Genomic DNA, 18883 nt, shown 5'->3' with positions numbered 1-18883 from the left:
AGTTTTGTTTTACATAAATAACAGAAAGCCCAAAGAAACCTATAAATTATTTGTAGCATAACGAAATATCAATCATTAACATTGTCTTTTTTAATATATAAAACCTGAGTTATTAAATTACTTGTTCAAACAATTTTATGAAATATATCATTCTTGGCTTTTTATGCATTGACCAAAAAAGAAGCAGCGAAAACTGATAGTGCAAAGTGCAAACACACAAATATTAAGCAACCATTTACACGATCAAAGCAATTTAGCAAATGCTAAACAAAAAAAACTGGTTCAGTTATTTAGCGAGTTGGTGCCCCGACCCGCCACAAACTCCGCTCCACCTCTATCTGTCTCGTCCCTACTACCTGTCATAGCCATCGCTGGATGAACCGGAACCATACCTGAGTTTGGCATGGCTTGGTACACCTGCTGGTTCAAACCGCCGTGAACCGCCGACTCATATGGATGCATTGGGGTCACATGCCTCACCCCTGCACCGAAAACTTGACCCGGACCCGAAACCAAATGATGGTACCCAATTGGAACCTGACCTTGCACCACTGCATGATATGGTTGTTGAACGTAGGGATAGGGTGACTGAATAGGAACCGGTTGGACCGGTACAGTACCAGATTGAACCGGACCCGAAACATAGTAAACAGGAACCGGTTGTACAGAATGACCCGAATAAGCAGCTTCTGGGGAATAGTGTACTACAGGGTTATGTTGGTACGGGTTCGGTTGCGGTTGCCCACCCGTTTCAGCTTCAATATGATTTTGCTTGAACTCCATGTCAGGATTCGGGTTCGCGGGTTTGGTTTTAACCGGTGGAAGGTTCGGGATAGAGGGCACGCAGGGTACTGATGACGTGGAACAAAAAGGGGAAGAGAGAACCGGGGCAGGAGAACCCGGATCCGAATTGGAAACGTTGTCATGGAAAACGGGTCGGTCCTTGGGTCGTGGTTCGCGAGGGTGGTGGTGTGTTTCGTCTGAGTTATCCAACCCGAAGAGGTAATCAGGTACTTCCGAAACCATTGAAGAGGCTTCGGAGCGGCCTCGTTCGAGCCCCGAAACGCCGCCGTTTAGGGCGTCGAGGAACCAGTTCTCGCGGTTGGCTGAGCCGTTTAGGAGCGAGCTGATGCTGCTGGCTCGAGAGTCTTCGCCTTCGTTGAAGAGGAAGAGTCGAAGCCGAGCCGATCGTGGGTTCTGATTGTGTGCCACGCGGTCGTACTCATCCATCATGTTCTCCACGTCTTCATCCGTCGTCACCGATATCAACGCGTCGAGATCCTCGTTGGGAAGCTGGTACTTCGCCGTTATGTTAGTCATGCCTGCACCCGATCAAATCCCAAAAAAAAATAAAAAAAATAGCAATTATTAAAATAAAAAAAGAAATGAAGAAAACACGGCAAGAGAAGGTGGCGCCGTGGCGGTTTCGTACCTGAGAGTTTAGAGAGCTTGAGGAGGAGAGCGGAGAAGGAGATGGAGCGATGGACGGCGACGATTCGGGTGTCGCCGCCGACGTATCGGAGCTGGTTGTCGTGTGGACGGGGGAGGATCTTGCCGCCGAAGCTGCACATGAAGCGGACACGTGGCAGCGGCTCGTGGAAGTGTTCGGAGCGAGGAGAGGAGGCCACCGAGTCGGCGTCCAACTCTGATGGATAGTGAGAGTGTGACGTCATTATCCGACGAGGCGGGAAAAGAAAGCACACTTTGCAAAGTGTCAGATTTAGAGACACACGTACCTAGCTTGCTCGCTGGCATTGCCTGCATGCTCTATCAACATATATAAGGGACCCCCTTCCTTCACCCACTTGATGTTCCAAATTCCTTATGTTGCCAATTTTTCTTTCTTTTTTTCTTTCTCTTTTACAAAGAACATGATAATGTGATAGCATAAAATTAATTTTAAAATATGTAATATATAAAAAGTATATTCATATCAATATGAGTATTCTATATCGAATACTTTTTTGGATAACCCGATGGAAGCGTAATGGGTTTTTTTTTTTAAATGTATCACGACACTAAATTAGAGGACACACAAGTTGTCAAATGTATGTGTTATGTCTTATAAAATTTTCATGTATTTATAAGTGGCAGGTTTAAATTCTTTAAGGAGATAATTATTATGTATATATTTAATATTAATTTTTTAAAAGAGAATTGGTAAAAAAAAAAATTTATTCTTTCATGACATATATCATCATTCTACTTTTTTATATTTTAAATTTTGTTTTTATTTATTTATAATTTTAACACATTTTCTCTTTTTATTCACTTTTATAAATTAAATATATGATGAATCAAAAAAACTTAATAGTCTGAGGATTGTGTATTTATGTTTCTCTAAATTGAGAGGTTCGCTTTTAAGGATAAAATACAGAGTTATAATCTTTGATTGAATATCAATGAAGTTTATTTCAATAACTTTATAATTTATTTGGGAGAGGTTATACATATACACGTATTTTATTACAATTTCAGTTGTTTTATCTTTTAAAGTACACCATTAATTCATCGTAAAAGAGTCAAATTCATAACGTAATATGGGTTTTCTGACCTTGCTAGGTCTCAAATTTGAAATTGCGTGAATAATTATTTGTAAAAAAGATACAAATTGATTATATATAAAAATAAATTTAAATAATTCTGGAAACGAATCAATGATTACGTCCACATAAGTGTATATAAATTCAAATAATTATTTCCAAATTGAAGGTGTCATAGTCAAACTTTACTAAAATTAATTTAATGATATTTTATTAGATTAATAGAGAAGACGGTGAATAACTGAATATGCAAATATTTTTTTATGGACGCATCTCTTTGAAAGGTTACTTAATAGAGAAAAGGATGGGAAAGCAACCCCCCAAAAAAACTTTTGGCAAAGAAAAATAAATAATTTCAACAAATAGAAAACTGGGATTTCTGCTTCTTGGCTTTGTTGCTAGGAATGGGTGGCTACAAATGGTTGTCCTGATCGATGACATAATCTTTTTCTTATAAAACTGCTGGCCGGCAAATTGAAGTAATTACTAATATTTGTAGTAGTTAATAAAATTGAATTATTGGTTGTTTTTTTTTTTTTTGGGAAACATTGAATTATTGGTTTGGGTATAAAACAAATTAGTTAGTTGAGTAGAGACTAGTAGTGGTCCTTAAAAATCATGGTAGGGCATTATGTAAGATGTGGTGAGCATGAGGTTTGTGTTTGTGACTTGTGAGGAGTAATTTTCGCTTTAAATATTGGGCCACACCACCCACTGTTTAAGGATCAATGGCAATTTGCAAATTTTGCATACATTGATTAATGGAGGCATTCTTGATTGATCACACAATTACACTTTAAAGTAAATAGTGTTCCCACCTTTTTCTGTTCGAATTGTTACTATACAAGTTTCCTTGTTTTTTGGATCTTTGCACTTAAAAAGCAAGAATGTTTCCTAATTACTGGCTTACCAAAGTGCTAACCTAGGGATTACCAAAAACAAAAAGTGCTAACCTAGGATTTCCAAGACCAGCAGTTTTGGGTCTGCCTCACCTGCCATATTGGTTGTGAATTTGTGACGTGAGCGAAAGAATTACACAACTGTTCTGTAACAGTGATCAAAGTGTCATTTTTTGATTAAAATTTTAATCAAATACCACGCATTATTTTTTATCAGATTATCACGTGTCATAATTCGTTATCACCGGTAGCGAATTCTTTGGCCAATAATTTCGTAAGACGTGGTCATATTGCATACCAAATTTGCTATCACTGGTGACGAATTTAGTCCAGTCAGTTTTTTTTCTACGAAAATGTGCTAGGTGCCACAAAATTATTGGCGAACATAATTTGCTATCAGTTGTAGCGAATTACATCACGTGACAGTCTGATAAAAAATACTGTTCGCATAATATTTGGATAAAATTTTTGTCAAAAAATAACATTTTGGTGGATGTTCTGATAGTAGGCCCTAGGTTTTGGTCCCACTTGAGTGAAAACACTTACCAAGCTCACTTTTTATTTAGTTCTTCTCTTGTCACGGTCTGTGATACTTAAAACTGGAGAGTCTAAATCCTTATTTTCAATTCAATCGTGATTTCAAAGACGAGGGTTACTATCATACCTTTTTTTTTAATAAGAAAAAAAGTCATATTGGTGCCTAATCTTTTAGCCTACTCATTAATAACCTGACTGAAAATCAAAATCAGTATACCAAAAAAGAAAAAAATAATTGAATCCGCACTTAATTAGGTTAATTAATTGTGATATCTCATTTTATTTCCATCTTAAAGAATAATTAAAACCATCTCGGCTTTGTCCAATTGATTTATAATTGATTTGCAGTACTTTTCAAATAAATTTTTTAGGGATGTCTTCACCTATTTAAATAAGATTAATCTCTTTCAAGTCATAAAGTGTACAAAGTTTTGTCATTGGTCCCAACTTGCTTCACTTAGAAATCGAAACAGAGAATCTTTCTGCGCCATCAATCCATTTATTAAATAGAGCTCGTTTACTTTGAACAATTGACCTGCAGATTAAAATGTTATTAGCTTTGCAATTACTTTTTTATTTATTTATTTATTTTGGATACACCACATGTATCGTATCATGTATGGAAAACAATTCTATTCGAGGCGGATTCAGAATTAAAACTTTAAACTTCTTTTGAAAATGATGATACCGGGGATAGAAAAAAGTATTACATTTTTTTCTAATTGAAAGTATTTATATTGTTTTAATATGACCAAATCACTTTACAATATCTCTTCAAAGCATTTGAATTAAATTGTTTAAATGCTATAATTGAGTTCACCAACCTCGAAGCATTCTATATCCTAGATTTTGCATATCTACTTTGCCAACAACTATCTGATTCGAACCCCAGCAAATTTTATTATTCATCATGTCATTACTATATTTCCATAATTAGCAAAGCCGCAAGCTCCAACATACCCTGGCCCAATCTTTGTCTAATTCTATAGTTTTGAACTAGGGCTTTCCGTCATTAATCCATTCAAGTTGTATGAGGAAGACTTGCAGCTTGTGTAATATGTGGGGGGGAATGAACCACACAATAGACATTATGAATATGGAGAGAAAAAAATCTCAATTTCAGCAAGATATTAGATATGTTATCATAAACTGATCACTGAATAGCCCAGTCAATTAGATTGGTTCATCTCATTTACTAATACCGAACAATCAACAACCTATTAATCATTAAATATATAGCACAAACTTGACAAGCAAAGTTACTTGCAGCTTTTCACTTTCACAAAGGAATTGTATGAAATTGGTACACAATTGAGCTTCCTTAGAGTCTATATATCCGCACTCTTCATACATTATGATTTTATTTCCAAGTTGGGGTTGCATGATATCCATCTTCCAACTTGAGGGAGGATATTATACCTAATGTATTTATTTTTTATTAATATGTCATCAATTTATTTCTAACAGATTGGATTGCTAGCTTTTGGAGAATCCACTTTCTATTTCACTAATGAGTTGTAAGTAGTTACGAGTAATGTTATTAAATCTGGCTCAGTTATTGATCCGGTCGAGGTGCTGAGTCACTGATTCAACTGCATGACCCGGTAAGTGTATGTAAATCTATAATTTATATATTAAAAAAACTATAAATATACTTAAATACCTGTAAAAAAATGATATCAATTTCAAATATTTTAATATGAAAAATAATAAATTACACATCATTGTCCAACAAAAGATCAATCAAACATATAATATTTGTGATACTGGTGTTTCAGGTTCAATAAACGACATCTCTAACTATAAATCAAATCAAAATTCCCTGCATATTGCATAACCAAGATAATATTAGTGTTGTAGGTACATAATCTATGTAAGTTAATAAGTTAATGAGTTACAAATCATTCAAATGTTTCCAAAAAAAATAAATCATTTGTGTTTGAGAGTGAAAAAAAAAATAAGACATCAATGGATGAGAACAAATTATTAATTTTTTTTTTTACAAATCAGGACGGGTCACTAGTTGAACCGCTCGGGTCACCAATTTTTACGAAAATGTGTCGGGTCACATTAGGTCACACCAATTCTGTAATATAACCGGTGTAATATAAAAATCGAATCGATTATATAATCGGTTCAGTGATTGTAGTGGGGTCGATGTGATTTTTATAATATTGATAAGGAGTGGATAGTCTGTTAATTATTCACGTCGATGTGATTTTTATAATATTGATAAGGAGTGGATAGTCTATTAATTATTCACGTAGGTCTTCTTTTCCATCTTGTGCGTAGTATAAGTAGATAAGTGTAGTGTACTTGTACCTGAGTCCTTTTTAAAATATATGATATAATTAATTTACAAGTAATGATTTTTTTATTTATTTTTTAAAAAGTGACTCTCTAGATATGACATTTTTTCTGGAGGTATCCTGACATGCCTTTATTTGAAGGAAATCTGATATATAGTCATTATCCACTTTAACCATTGATGATAGATGATAGATTTTGGTATGAAAAGTTTCTTGTTTCTTTCCATGGCAACTTGATCGCAATTAAAAGGACGTCTGTGGCCACGCCTCGAATGGACGGCGCATAAAACAATTTTTATGTACTAAACATTGCAAGAAAGACAAAGCAATCTCATGTTGTTCAATTTTTAAACTGCAGTTAGTTTGCTCTGAGCTCCCTTCAATGCTGCTAAAAATTCATAATCGTGTGTTGTAATTAGAGATGATAAAATGATGCATCAAAAAAAAAAAAAAAAAAAAGAGAGATGATAAAATGGTTTTGATTAGTAGAGTTAAGTAGTTAAATTTGGGAATAGATAGTAGATACTGTGTTCGATTTTCAACGTATTAAAAAAAAAGTCAAATTTGGCAAGTTGGATTATATAATTAAATCTGCCAATTCGTCACAGCATGATCTATTAAGTTGAATTTTTTTATTAAAAAAATTTAATTGAATAATTTGAATAAAATATTTCACTTTTTTTTTCTAAAATAAATCTTTCATCTCTGACACATTTTCTCATTTTTATTATTTTTTTCATTTATTTTTACATTATAAACATCCACTATAAGATAGGTTTAGTTGAGATTTTTTACTCACTTTCACAAACAGAGCAAGATTATTCATAGTCCGCACGCATTGCCATCCCTAATTATAATTTATTTATTTATTTTTACTAGACTTTTCATCTCTCACAATTGGCAGAAGGCAAATTAGATATAAAATTCTAATATTATAAATTAAATTTTTTAGTGCAATATTGTATATGATATTATATTTTACAAAATATTATAATAATCAATAAAAATATCCTTTATTAAGTATATATTATATTTATCTAAATGTGTAACTCATACTATTTTTTTCTTATAAAAAGGCGTATGAGTTACATATTCTCCAATAGATCATGAGATTATCTGAATATATGATAAACCAATCAAGGGAATTTCAAGTTCAGTATTAATAAAAAAAGTAAACACCCTTTTTGGTCCTGACAATATTTATGAAATTTTTTTTAGTCCTTGGTAATAAAAAAGGACCAAATTGGTCCCTAACAGTATGCAAAAAGGGCCACGTTAGTGATAGAGGAGTTGACATAAGGACTAATGTGACCCTTTTTTCATAATTTTAGGGACCAATTTGGTCCTTTTTTATTGCCAAGGACTAAAAAGGATTTCGTAGATATTGCCAGGAACCAAAAATGATGTTTACTCTAATAAAAAATAACAGCACTTAGATAATCAAAACCTTGGAAACACAATTATACCAAAAATTATGCATGTGTATTCTTTTAGAAGGAACGTCCCATGTCGTTGATCAATCAGAAAAAAGTTTTAACATAAATTATACCGTGGCTGGAAAATATCCAAATAATGCGGGATACCAATAAAATTATCTCTAACAGTCCATTTCACTCGGTTATACTTATAGGCATGAGACACAATAAATAAAGAACAAAATGTTTAATTACGTTTAGTGTCGTAACAACTACGTACAACTAGCTAGTCGTAAAACCAACATGCCATGGTAACAACCTGAGAATTATATAACTCTACCTTTAAACCATCAAATGAAATGACAAGCATCTCTTAGAAACTTTTAAATCATAAAATGCAAAAGACAATATATAACACCCCGTTCTAGAACCGGTTTGTTAACATCGCATTATGATATTAAGCGCAGTTACAATCACATTTGGCTCAATTAAAAAATCCGGATAAATATTTCTTTTTAAAACGACGCCGAATTTAAAATATCCAATTGCGTGATCATAACCATATTACCTTGCGGAATCAGATAAATCAAGCTTAACATCATGTTCTTATTCTATTTTTAAACCATTAATTTACTTCTTATTTATTTCACAACTTCTACTATATTGTAGATCTCTTCGTTAGCGACGCGTGGGTTCAAACCGCGCTCAAATCGGAGCACTGTAGCCCAAGTTATGGGTTTTCTACGAAACGCGTGCGCGAATCCTGCTGATCCCGGCGCGACCGGCGCCAGCTGTGGCGCGGCGGGCGCCAACGAAACAGAAGCTCCTGATCACTATGGCACTGGAGGCGCCAAGGTTGGCGCCAGGTGCGCCAGCTGGTGATCCCGGCGCAATTTGCGCCAACTCCGGCGCGATTTGCGCCACGAAACAGAAGCTTCCAAGATCAATGGCGCGCGGTGCGCCAAGTTTGGAAGTCCTGAAGGTTTCACCAATTCTTAGTATTTTAACTCTAACTAGAGTTGTACTTGTCCAATTTACACAACATTGGTCTCTATGGAAAGCTAAGAAAAATATCTACAACTTCCATACATACACCACAGTCCAAATCTATCATATAAATTCCTCTCCATAAATGGTTCTTAGTTCTTGCATAATACAAACACATCTAAAGGGACATGTATGCCCTTTTCCTCATGGCTTGTACTAAAATTTGGGCAGCATAACCTTTGTTTTCTCAACAATTCCCAACTTAGCACAAGGTACCTAATTGACTTTCCAGCTCAACATGTCCAATACATAAAATACATTCATGCATTTAACTTACAGTAATCATCATACACAAATATCTTCATTACTTACAATATTACATCATGTCTTAATTACAAATCTCATATACATGCCAAAGGACTTAGCTACAAAAGGAACATGATCAAAGCAAGTAACCATGTATCAGATACCCATTACTACTACAATGATCATGCACTAAGTCCTCCAAAATACATCATGTGGCATCAAAATATACATATAGCAATGCTAAATGGCATGCAACTCAACATGTCCAGCTATCAGGTACAATCTACTCATGCTTCTTGCCTCGATCAACCTCACCTCTATCAGTACCTGAAATGATGCCCCACAACACGGGGTGAGATATACGAATATATCACAGTAAACCAGAGGTCCTTGGAGATCACTCCACCCTAAGGTTCACTTTCGATGTACACATAATCATAATAGCTTAACACATTCTTATCCACAAACATCACATGGACTTCCAAGAGAGGTCCACTAAGGGCTGTTTCTCTTAGGCTCTTACCACATGGAGTTCCACATAGGGTTGTTTCCAAGGGAAGTCCTTTCCTCAATCTATTCCAAGAGAGATCCTCAAAGGGCTGTTTCTCTTAGGCTCTTACCACATGGAGATCCACCTAGGGCTGTTTCCAAGGGAAGTCCTTTCCTCAATCTAGGAACCTCCAAGAGGAATCCACATAGGGTTGTTCCTCTTAGGCTCTAACCACATTGAGATCCACATAGGGCTGTTTCCAAGGGAAGTTCCTACCAATCATCCTCATCATAATACTATCACTCATAACCTCAATCACAATCCTCAACCATTACCTCATTCATTATTGCTACTTCTATAACCATTCCTCAATTACTCTTAAACAATCAAACATCAACCAATAATCATCAATCAATCATAAAATGTATCAATGCATGAATCAATGCATGAGCATACAATTACTATCATAATTACATATCACATCTCATAAACCATTTCTCCTCAACGAAGTATGGTGGAACACTCAATGGGATCAACCCCAAGGTCCAAAGGTTTACCTTGCTCTTGAGCTTTCCTCAATTGCACACAACCCCAAGGGTTGGTCACTCCACTTGGTCCTCTTGCCTCAATCCTATCAACATAAGGAATACAATCAAACAATGCTAACAATGCAAGGAAATCCATAGTTCCAAGCCTAGATTTCTCCAAACATCAAAGCATACTAAAATAACACTATAAACTCATTTCTACCGATTAAATGTCATTCCTAGCATTTTTCACAACATACTCTAAGCCTCATTCCGCCTTGAACATAGCCAATCTACTCAACATTTCATAAAAACCCTAAAACACTATTCATTAAACCCTAACCATGAAATTTTCCAAGAAAACAAGGTTCAAGGGTTAGAATCTTACCACCAATGGTTGCACAACCAAGGATTGATGGCTCCTCAAGCTTCAATGGAGGTTGAAACCCCCAAAACCCCAAATTTCACCAAATGGGCGAATTTTTGAGGGGCAATATCCCTCTCCACAATGCTACCCACTCAGAACTAAGCTTGGATTATGAAAGAGGGCGAGATTCTAAGCGATTTAGGCTTTTGAATCACTCAAAACGGTCAAGGTTTCCTCCCTCCTCTCTCTCTTCTTCTCCCTCCCTTTCTTCTTCTTCTTCTTCTTCTTCTTCTCCTCTGTTTGCTCGACGGGTTGGGTGGGAAAATGGGGCTCTTTTAGTAGCTTTGGTCACTTAACTTATGTTAAGTGGCTTATGTGGGTATTGGTTCATCTATCTATTCAACTCCATTAATTACCAAACTTTACCCAAAAGTCTGGAATATTATTCTAGGAATATTTTCATTTTTATTTTTATATTTTGAGCACTTTTGTCTGTACTCATTTATACCCCTTAATTTTCACTGAGTACACTTTTTAACTCCAAGTGACTCAGATTCATTTAATTAAGCCTTATACTTAATTTTACTCACTAAAACATGCTTAATTATTTAATTAAAATTAATCAATTAAATGCTTAAGTTTGGGATATTATACAATACAAACCCGAACACATTTAAATCATGCAGAAGACACTACAAGATTGAAGATATGCATTGATGCTATTGTTCAAATGAGATATCTGTCTTTTGTTATTGTCATAAAATGCTAATGCATATTGCCAATTTTCCATCCACACCCCATCAAGAACAATTAACAATATATAATTGAATGATAATACTAAAACCTTTACACTAGATTAAACTCTTAATTTTTTTTTAAAAACAAGAATAAAAGTAACAGTACTTTAAGAAGCATATTTAGTATGTAATATGAAATAGAGTAGCATGTAATATGAAATAGAGCAGTGTTATTAAACTCTACCCAGGCATCGACCCGGTTGGGGTACTAGGTTATTGGGTCATTGGTCAGACCGGTGGGTCATTAGTCCGATCGGTTGACCCGGATATATATAGATATATAAAAATATGAACATATAAATTTAATTATATTCTCCATATCTAAAATGAATTAAACTAATAAGCTCAAAAATTGAAGCATAAATAAATAAAAATGCACGCTATTACTATGTCAATTTAAATTGTAACTCAGAATCTCCATAAACAGACCTCTCAATGACATTAAGCTCATATTTTCAAATTCAACTATATTAAAATGATATATGTCACATTCTCTTAATTTATTATTCCGCAAATTGCTTTAGTATTAGAAGCTGAAATTTGAGGTCATTGTAAAAGAGTATACTAGCAAATAAAATTACAAAAAGTTTTTGAAATGAGTTTTACATTTTTTTTGACAAGATGAAACAATTTTGATTTTTTTTAAATGCATGACCCGACCAAGTCACCGGATCACCGATTTTGACCGGGTTTGACCGATTTTGTTCGGATTTTGATCGAGTCGATGCATGACTGGTCTAATGCTTGACCCGAACCGATTCGATGACCGAATCGCCGAGTTCTGGGTCAACCTGACCGAGTCAGGCCGGGTTTTACAACAGTGGAATAGAGTGAATCTTATCCGGTCGTAGAAATTATTCCATTTTTGTCTGGCAAATATTTTGGTTTATATACGGATCTTCAACTGTTATCTTTTTTAGAACGAAAATTGGTCCAAAATAGGGCCCAATACTTTAGTTGGCCCAAACTTTATGTTAGGAGCATAACTTACTATCTTGAAAGGCTAAATTATTTTATTTTATTTTCCTAACAAAAGGCTAAATTATTTTTTTTTATTTTTATTTTTCCTAACAAAAGGCTAAATTATTACTTACGAAAAAGAATACATTATTGATTTAAGCAAATCAGAAGAAATCAAATTGTTCTCTTCTAATTTTATTTTTGTTTCTTTTAGCTTTGTTAAAAGATGCTTGAAAAACATAATTATTAGAGTTAAATATCTACATCATATATATATATATATATATGATTTCTTTCAGTATCCAACTTAATTTCTCTAATAAATATCGTCATTTTTATAGTTAATCTGTTAGTCATGCCTTAGGGTATGGCCGTTGCACGTGTTGACAAATATAGTCAAATTTTATGTTCCCATATCTTGATAAGATCGGTTTTTACTAATTGCAGTTCAATAATTAACGTTGGAGACAGAATGTCCAGTTTCTTCTTTATTCTCATGCATTCTTATATGGTACTGTTATGCACATGATGTTCTTCACAGACGTTTAAGGAATATATATGCTTAAGTTGGGAGTTCGTGAAGAAGTCTCAAGGCCATTTTTCTTAGTGCGGTATCGAAATGTTGCCTTGCTTTTTCTTCACTCCAACTTCATTATGTGAATCAACTTCTGTGAAGCAAAGTTTCATTGCCCTCGTGATAAGAAGGAAAGCTCTTAAGCAGTTCTTCTGCAAGAACATAGCTAGCTTTTAGCTCTCCATATATTGTTTATGAAAATTCATTCTAAAAAATGGTTACTATTTGACCTTCATTGCTCTCTTTTTTTGGCTTTGGTGGAAATTCATTGAGAGAGGAAAAACAAGGAGAAGGAAAAAGAAAAGGACACTATTTCCCAATTAATAATTATGTTTTTTTTAAAAAAAAATTAAATGTTCTCTGTTCACGATTGCAGTCAGTTGTTGCTATTATTAACCATTGTGTTAGTTATGCAACTATTTATTATGACTTTGAGAAACAAATTAAGAATATTTTTTTTTTGCTGTGAATGCTTTTGAAGTCCTTCTCAAAATTACGAGCTGTTATTAATTGGAAAAGAATAATATATAGACAAAATGTTAGACCCATAAAGTTTTTTTTTTTTTTTTTTTGACACCAAACAATTATACACACAATTGCAAATCGAAAACAAGGACACAGATTTATCATGATTCATCTAATGTTGGTTAAGTCGAATAATATGTATTATATTCTTCTCACAGCACTCGTTATAAATAATTCAAATTACAAGACTATAAATAAGCTTAGAAATCCTAAGCAATAATGTTATTCGTGAACCTAAACTCGAACTATTAAAAAGAAATGAAATAAAATAAATTCGAGACTCACAATTGTACTTGGCCTCCGTGGTTTAGGGATGCTACCTTGACACCCTCGTTAGGCCGCCACCAATAAGAATCATTATCTGAATGCGAAATATGAACCATACCCAATATTTTTAGGTGCCAAAGACTTTTGTAAAGTTCAGTTTCTTAATTAATTAATTAAATTTTTTATTAGAGAAATATAATATAAAATTATTAATGTATAATATTTAAATCTTTTAATTGAAATAATTCTTTAAATGATATTAGAGCTCGCATTGTCCAGCTTTTGTATGAGAAAATGTGTAAGAAAAATATAATATAAAACTATTAATGTGACATTCATCCATCAATTTAAATTTCGGGGTTATTTACTGATAAGTCTATGCAATATGACTTAGAACACATGGTTATTGATATAAAATGTGAGAAGAAGAATACTTTTTGGCTAATATTTAAATCCCAATGACACTGAGTTGAAAACTCTTTGGAGTAAAAAATTAATTGATTGTTTGTATGTTTCAGGTCAAAAGAAGTGAAAGAAATGGGCCGTAGAGTTTAAAAGAGATAAGCCCAAACTGAAAAAGAAACACAAAGCAAATGGGCTGGTGTCTAAACCAACCAAGCCCAATTCAAAAACATTCTGAGAAGAGAACCATGAGAAGTTGTGGTCCAAAACAAATGCTAAAGGCTTCATATTGTTACTCACTCTTGACCACGCAAACCCTAAACACTCAGGGTGTGTTTGGTACTAGACTACTTTTTAGTTTCCTTAGAAAGCATCATAGGGAGAATAACCATACCATGTTTGGTATAAAAAACATCAAACTTTTCCAGATATTTTTTTTTGTGGAAAATAGTTTGTGTGTAATTTTATGTACTCTTGGTATCATTGGAATGCTATAGATTAGATAGATTTTTTGTTGCCAGTCAAAGTTAAAAGTGACCCACCAAGGAATAGACCACTTTATCCTTTCATTTGTATGATTATTACCCTTGGTTTGTACAATTTTTTAACAAATAGTGTCAAGTGGGGTTATTTTGGTAAATAATCTCATAATCCCACTAATATTCCATAACTAACCAAACACAAATTCAGTAAAATTAACTTCATTTCTCTGGAAAAATATGAGTCTACCAAACAACTTTTTAGTAACATTCCAGTAAAATTTATTCTCTGCTACATTCCAGTAATAATTATTTCTTAGACAAACAAAAATTTCTCCTCTACCAAACGCCCCCTCAAGTCACAAAAATATCCAAATCGTGACCTAGCCTTCGAACTTCACCTCACCATCTCAAACAGCCACAACTCCACACAAAACCACGAACCCATTCTGCTGAACCAGCCACAACAAACCACCAAGCCGCTCCAATCGATCTGATCCTTGTCAACCATCTAACCACAAAAGCCCTTTCTTTGTAGCGACTCAGTTGACCAAAGTTCTAGAAGCCTGACCCTAACCGAAGCGTGACGTGGAGGTTGTTACAAGCGTGCAGAGGAAATCCATTTGGTGGAGCATCTGAGAGAGCGTGGAGCAAGGAGTGCTCGTGTAACTCGCAGCAAGGAGCGCATGACTTGAAGGCTGTGGTGAAAGGGCCCAAAGCCCATGCATGAGAGAGGATCGAGTATAAAAGACCAAGGATAATTTTTGTAGGCTTCTTCTTCTGTAATTTTGCTCTCGGACCTTCTTCTACATTTCTTTTCTTTATTTTGTTTCTGCATGTTTGGATCTTGTAATTTCTGGTTGTCTTAGTCTGAATGCTGAGCACAGTGACAAAGCTATCTCATTGAATAGCTCTCGAGCTATGGATTTATTTTTCTGCAATTTTTATTTTCCTTTGTAGTTTCTTCATTTCTGTAGCTCAACCCTTATGGGTATGAGCTAAACTCTTTAAGGGTTGGGTGTTTGAGATCCCAATTACAGTGAATGATGCAATTTACATTTCTAATATGAATGTTTACTTTCCGAAGCTTAACTCTTGATTATTATTTGAATGCATTTTCTATTTCAGCCGAATAGATTATGCGTGCGTTAGGAAAAAGGGTATTGGAAAATATCCTTTTCTGGAAACTGAGTTGAATTCATGAACTCAAATATGGTTTTATTTGAGGGAGAATTTCTTATCAGATTTTACTTCTCCATGTGGTGATGAGGACCTGAGCTTCAAGCTCTTAATCTCATTAACTTAGGGATAAGTGTTTGGGAAAAAAAGGAAAAAAGATTTTTAAGGGATTAAAAATCTACAAATGTCTGCTAACGGAAAAAGAATTTTTAAAGAATTTTTTCTTAAGTAAATTGCATCAAGAGCTGTGGGGAAGGAATCAAAACCCAGCCCAATTTTTTTCAATTAGAACTCTTAAACATTTTGCCTTAAATTCTGATTTCTTTTTACTCAGTTAAGTTTTTCACAATTTCTTGAAAATATTATCAACAGAAAATGACAAAAATAATTTTTACAATTCAATTTTTTTATGTAGTGAACAAGTTCTTTTTGACATCACTTCTTAATTCAAAACCTTACAGTGAAGAGTAACTTCTGATTTCTCTTATTTTCAGTAACCAATTTAATTTTAATTTCTCTTTAGAATTTAGTTTAGCAATTGCTATTTTTCTTTGGTACTTTTTCGTCAAAAAGATCTTTGTGAGAATGATATTGGATTTTAAAGACACCCTATATTACTTGTAATTACGTATACTTGCGCATCTCTTGCATATTCTTTAGCAAGGCCAACATTTACCAAAATAAAAAAATTTGGGGTTGAAATAGTTATTAAACTTTTCAATTGAAATGATTGTTTATAAATTTTCACAAAGGATCAAATTCCAGAACCAGAAATTGGACCAAAATAAACTTCTAATGAGTCTAGCATATAGAGAGGTGGAAAATTTCAGAAGGCAAAATTTTGCTTGCCCATGCCAAATCCATTGCACGATTGAACTGGAAATTGAATCAACCAGACTTAATAGATTGTTGTTCATTTTGATGGAAAAAAAAAAAAAAAAACAAGTAACCTGTCAGGAGGGGCAACTCAGTTTTACACGGAAGTTATCAATAACTGAAAAATCGGGATTATAAGATGACAAAAAAAAAAAATACGAAAGCAAGTTGTTTTTTGGATTCATCCTTAATGTGTTCAATGGAAGCTACTTATCTTAGAAGTAATAAGCTTTACCGTATTTTATTGAATATTCTCTTTATAGCTTGATCATATGATGCTTCCATTTTGCACAATGTTATGTAAAACTCAACAATATTTTCAAGGGAAATATTTCTCTCATATTATATTAGAGAAAAAATTTCCAATGCACTCACAAATTAAAGGAGGGAGAAGAGAGAGAAAATATAAAGTGACACACATTTGATTTGTGAGAAATTCTCTCATATATAACATCAGAGTAATATTATCATATTTTCAAAGCTATAATGATGACAAAAAGTACAAGGACAAACAAAAAAACTCAATATCTCTTTGTAGTCATAACTATATACATAGTTCTATGGCTTTCTCTCGTTCATTTTGTACCTTGAATGATGGTAAAAAGGCCATAAACACTATTAAAATATTAATATATTTCATTATAAAAGGCTCTGTTTTCCTTTTTAGGCTGCTGGACCACATTTTCCACAGGCACAGGAAGCTACTACTTTGCCCACAGGCCACACGCAAAGTTTGAAATTATCAATGCAAATGCCAAAAAATAACTACAAATCATAAACTAATCTTTCTATTCATATACATATCTAGAATATAATAATCAAGGATCTCTTGCCATTTCTTCAATGTACAAGGGTTTTTTTTTTTTTTTTTTACCTTTAACTGTCATATATATTCATATTTTTAACAAAAAATTATGTGAGGATTGAGGAATAATATAATTGTTGACCAAAACAGATGATATACATTTCCATGTGTAGTACAAGATTTCATGCTGGTACAATTAACCATTAAAATAATTCCATGATGCTGAATAGGCAATAGTTGATAATGATATATAAAAGAGCAATGGTTAACTACTAGTCAAGTAATGAAATGGTAGTACGAACGAATGGTTGGTGTACTACATTGTACATTCTGTGTAAGTTTCACAAATAATATTCATTGTATTTAATATTTATATAACAGATGCAAATGCAATGACCATAAATTTGTAAAACGTAAATGTGGATCTCCCGAAGTTATGGAAACGCCCCATATTAGAAAAACATCATTGGGTGCAGCATTGATGAAGTCCTCACTAGCTCATGTCTCTCTGCCATACGCGTATAATTAATGGTATTAGTATTATTGTCATCGATGCTGCACTCAATCATGTTTTTTTTGGTAATATGGGATTATTCGAAGTGGAAAGCATCCATATAATTATGCAGGTTATGTTTCTCTATTTATTCTACCCTTTTGCTAATGAAATTTGGCAGCTTTTTTTTTTTTTTTTTTCCTTCTTATTTTCAGGAAACAATGCCCCATGAGGTGTCAATTTATAAGTTTGGTGAATCCCACACGCTTCAACTATTGTAATTGCTGAAATTCTGGAATGGATCATCATGTCAACAAGACATTTTTTTTTTTTGAAGATATTCCAATTAATTCATTCTTTCGCGATTAGTCTGATTCGAGGCGGGTCCTGAAATTAAGGCTTTAACCTCTTCCAAAGATGATATTGGAAAGGATAGAACACATGTAGTTACCCTCACTTGTTTAGTTCCTTAACGCCAACTAAGCTAGCATCATTTGGTTCAATATGACATTTATTTGACGCTATCACTAAATATATTGGATTTTAGAAATTCTTTTTATCAGATTACAAGCACTGCACTTGATTTTAGAATTTCAATTCTTTTCTGTTGCAGCATATACAGGATGAACTCTTTGTTTCAAAAAAAAAATATACAGGATGAACTCTCAATAAATGAGAAGTCCAATGTGGATGGCAAAACTGATTTAACATAACATTATGTCATATAGTAGTGCAACAAAAAATGAATGAACATTAGGCCGTCCTTGGTTGCCACTAAAGTTCTCTCTATAAACTGCAATTGAGCAAGATCATGAAATGTAGACGCCAATTTCTTATTTTCTCTCGAAACTTTCTTATATTTTCCCTTTTGAATTTCGCATGCATGTCTAATGTCAATGAGGTTCTCCTACTCTTACACATTACTTAAAGTTCTCCCATTATTCAATTCGTACAATCATTTTGACATCACAACAAAACACAGCAATAAATATTAGCCAAAGGTTCTCTCAACATCAAAGTCAAATGAAGTGTCAACATCGAGTTCATATTTCAATTGGCAAGGACCTAAATATTTAAAATTTGATGTGATCTTAAGGTGTAAGGTTTGGATAGTTCTTGCACTTATAACCAAAATAATAAAATAAA

The 18883-nt window shown here is 33.7% G+C and overlaps 1 protein-coding gene and 1 long non-coding RNA gene across 2 annotated transcripts; both read right to left on the bottom strand.

Annotated features, from left to right (window-relative positions):
• Positions 1–111: 111 nt before the first annotated feature.
• Positions 112–1745, bottom strand: LOC133294670 (protein PAL OF QUIRKY). Its single transcript, XM_061493385.1, has 2 exons — positions 1433–1745; positions 112–1322 (listed from the first exon to the last, which is right to left on the bottom strand). The coding sequence occupies exons 1-2, from the start codon at positions 1671–1673 to the stop codon at positions 283–285; spliced, it is 1281 nt and encodes a 426-aa protein (XP_061349369.1). The 5' UTR covers positions 1674–1745; the 3' UTR covers positions 112–282.
• Positions 1746–8949: 7204 nt separating this feature from the next.
• Positions 8950–10684, bottom strand: LOC133294674 (uncharacterized). The gene is made up of 3 exons (XR_009749238.1): positions 10402–10684; positions 10044–10117; positions 8950–9323 (listed from the first exon to the last, which is right to left on the bottom strand). It is a non-coding gene; the product is annotated as an uncharacterized LOC133294674 (long non-coding RNA).
• Positions 10685–18883: the final 8199 nt, after the last annotated feature.

The sequence above is a fragment of the Gastrolobium bilobum genome, unplaced genomic scaffold (genome assembly GCF_033153095.1).
Source record: "Gastrolobium bilobum isolate Gb01-03AN ecotype WA unplaced genomic scaffold, APGP_CSIRO_Gbil_v1 utg3475, whole genome shotgun sequence".
NCBI classification, from domain to species: Eukaryota; Viridiplantae; Streptophyta; class Magnoliopsida; order Fabales; family Fabaceae; genus Gastrolobium; species Gastrolobium bilobum.
The sequence above is the reverse complement of the archived record's forward strand: the minus strand, read 5'-3'. Positions and strand labels throughout refer to the sequence as shown.

Bases quoted from the DNA above. Each gene is read 5' to 3' on its own strand.
- LOC133294670 (XM_061493385.1), bottom strand. From the start codon at position 1,673: ATGACGTCACACTCTCACTATCCATCAGAGTTGGACGCCGACTCGGTG. The intron at 1,323-1,432 runs GTACGAAACCGC...GATCGGGTGCAG, and splicing joins CAAGCTCTCTAAACTCTCAG to GCATGACTAACATAACGGCG.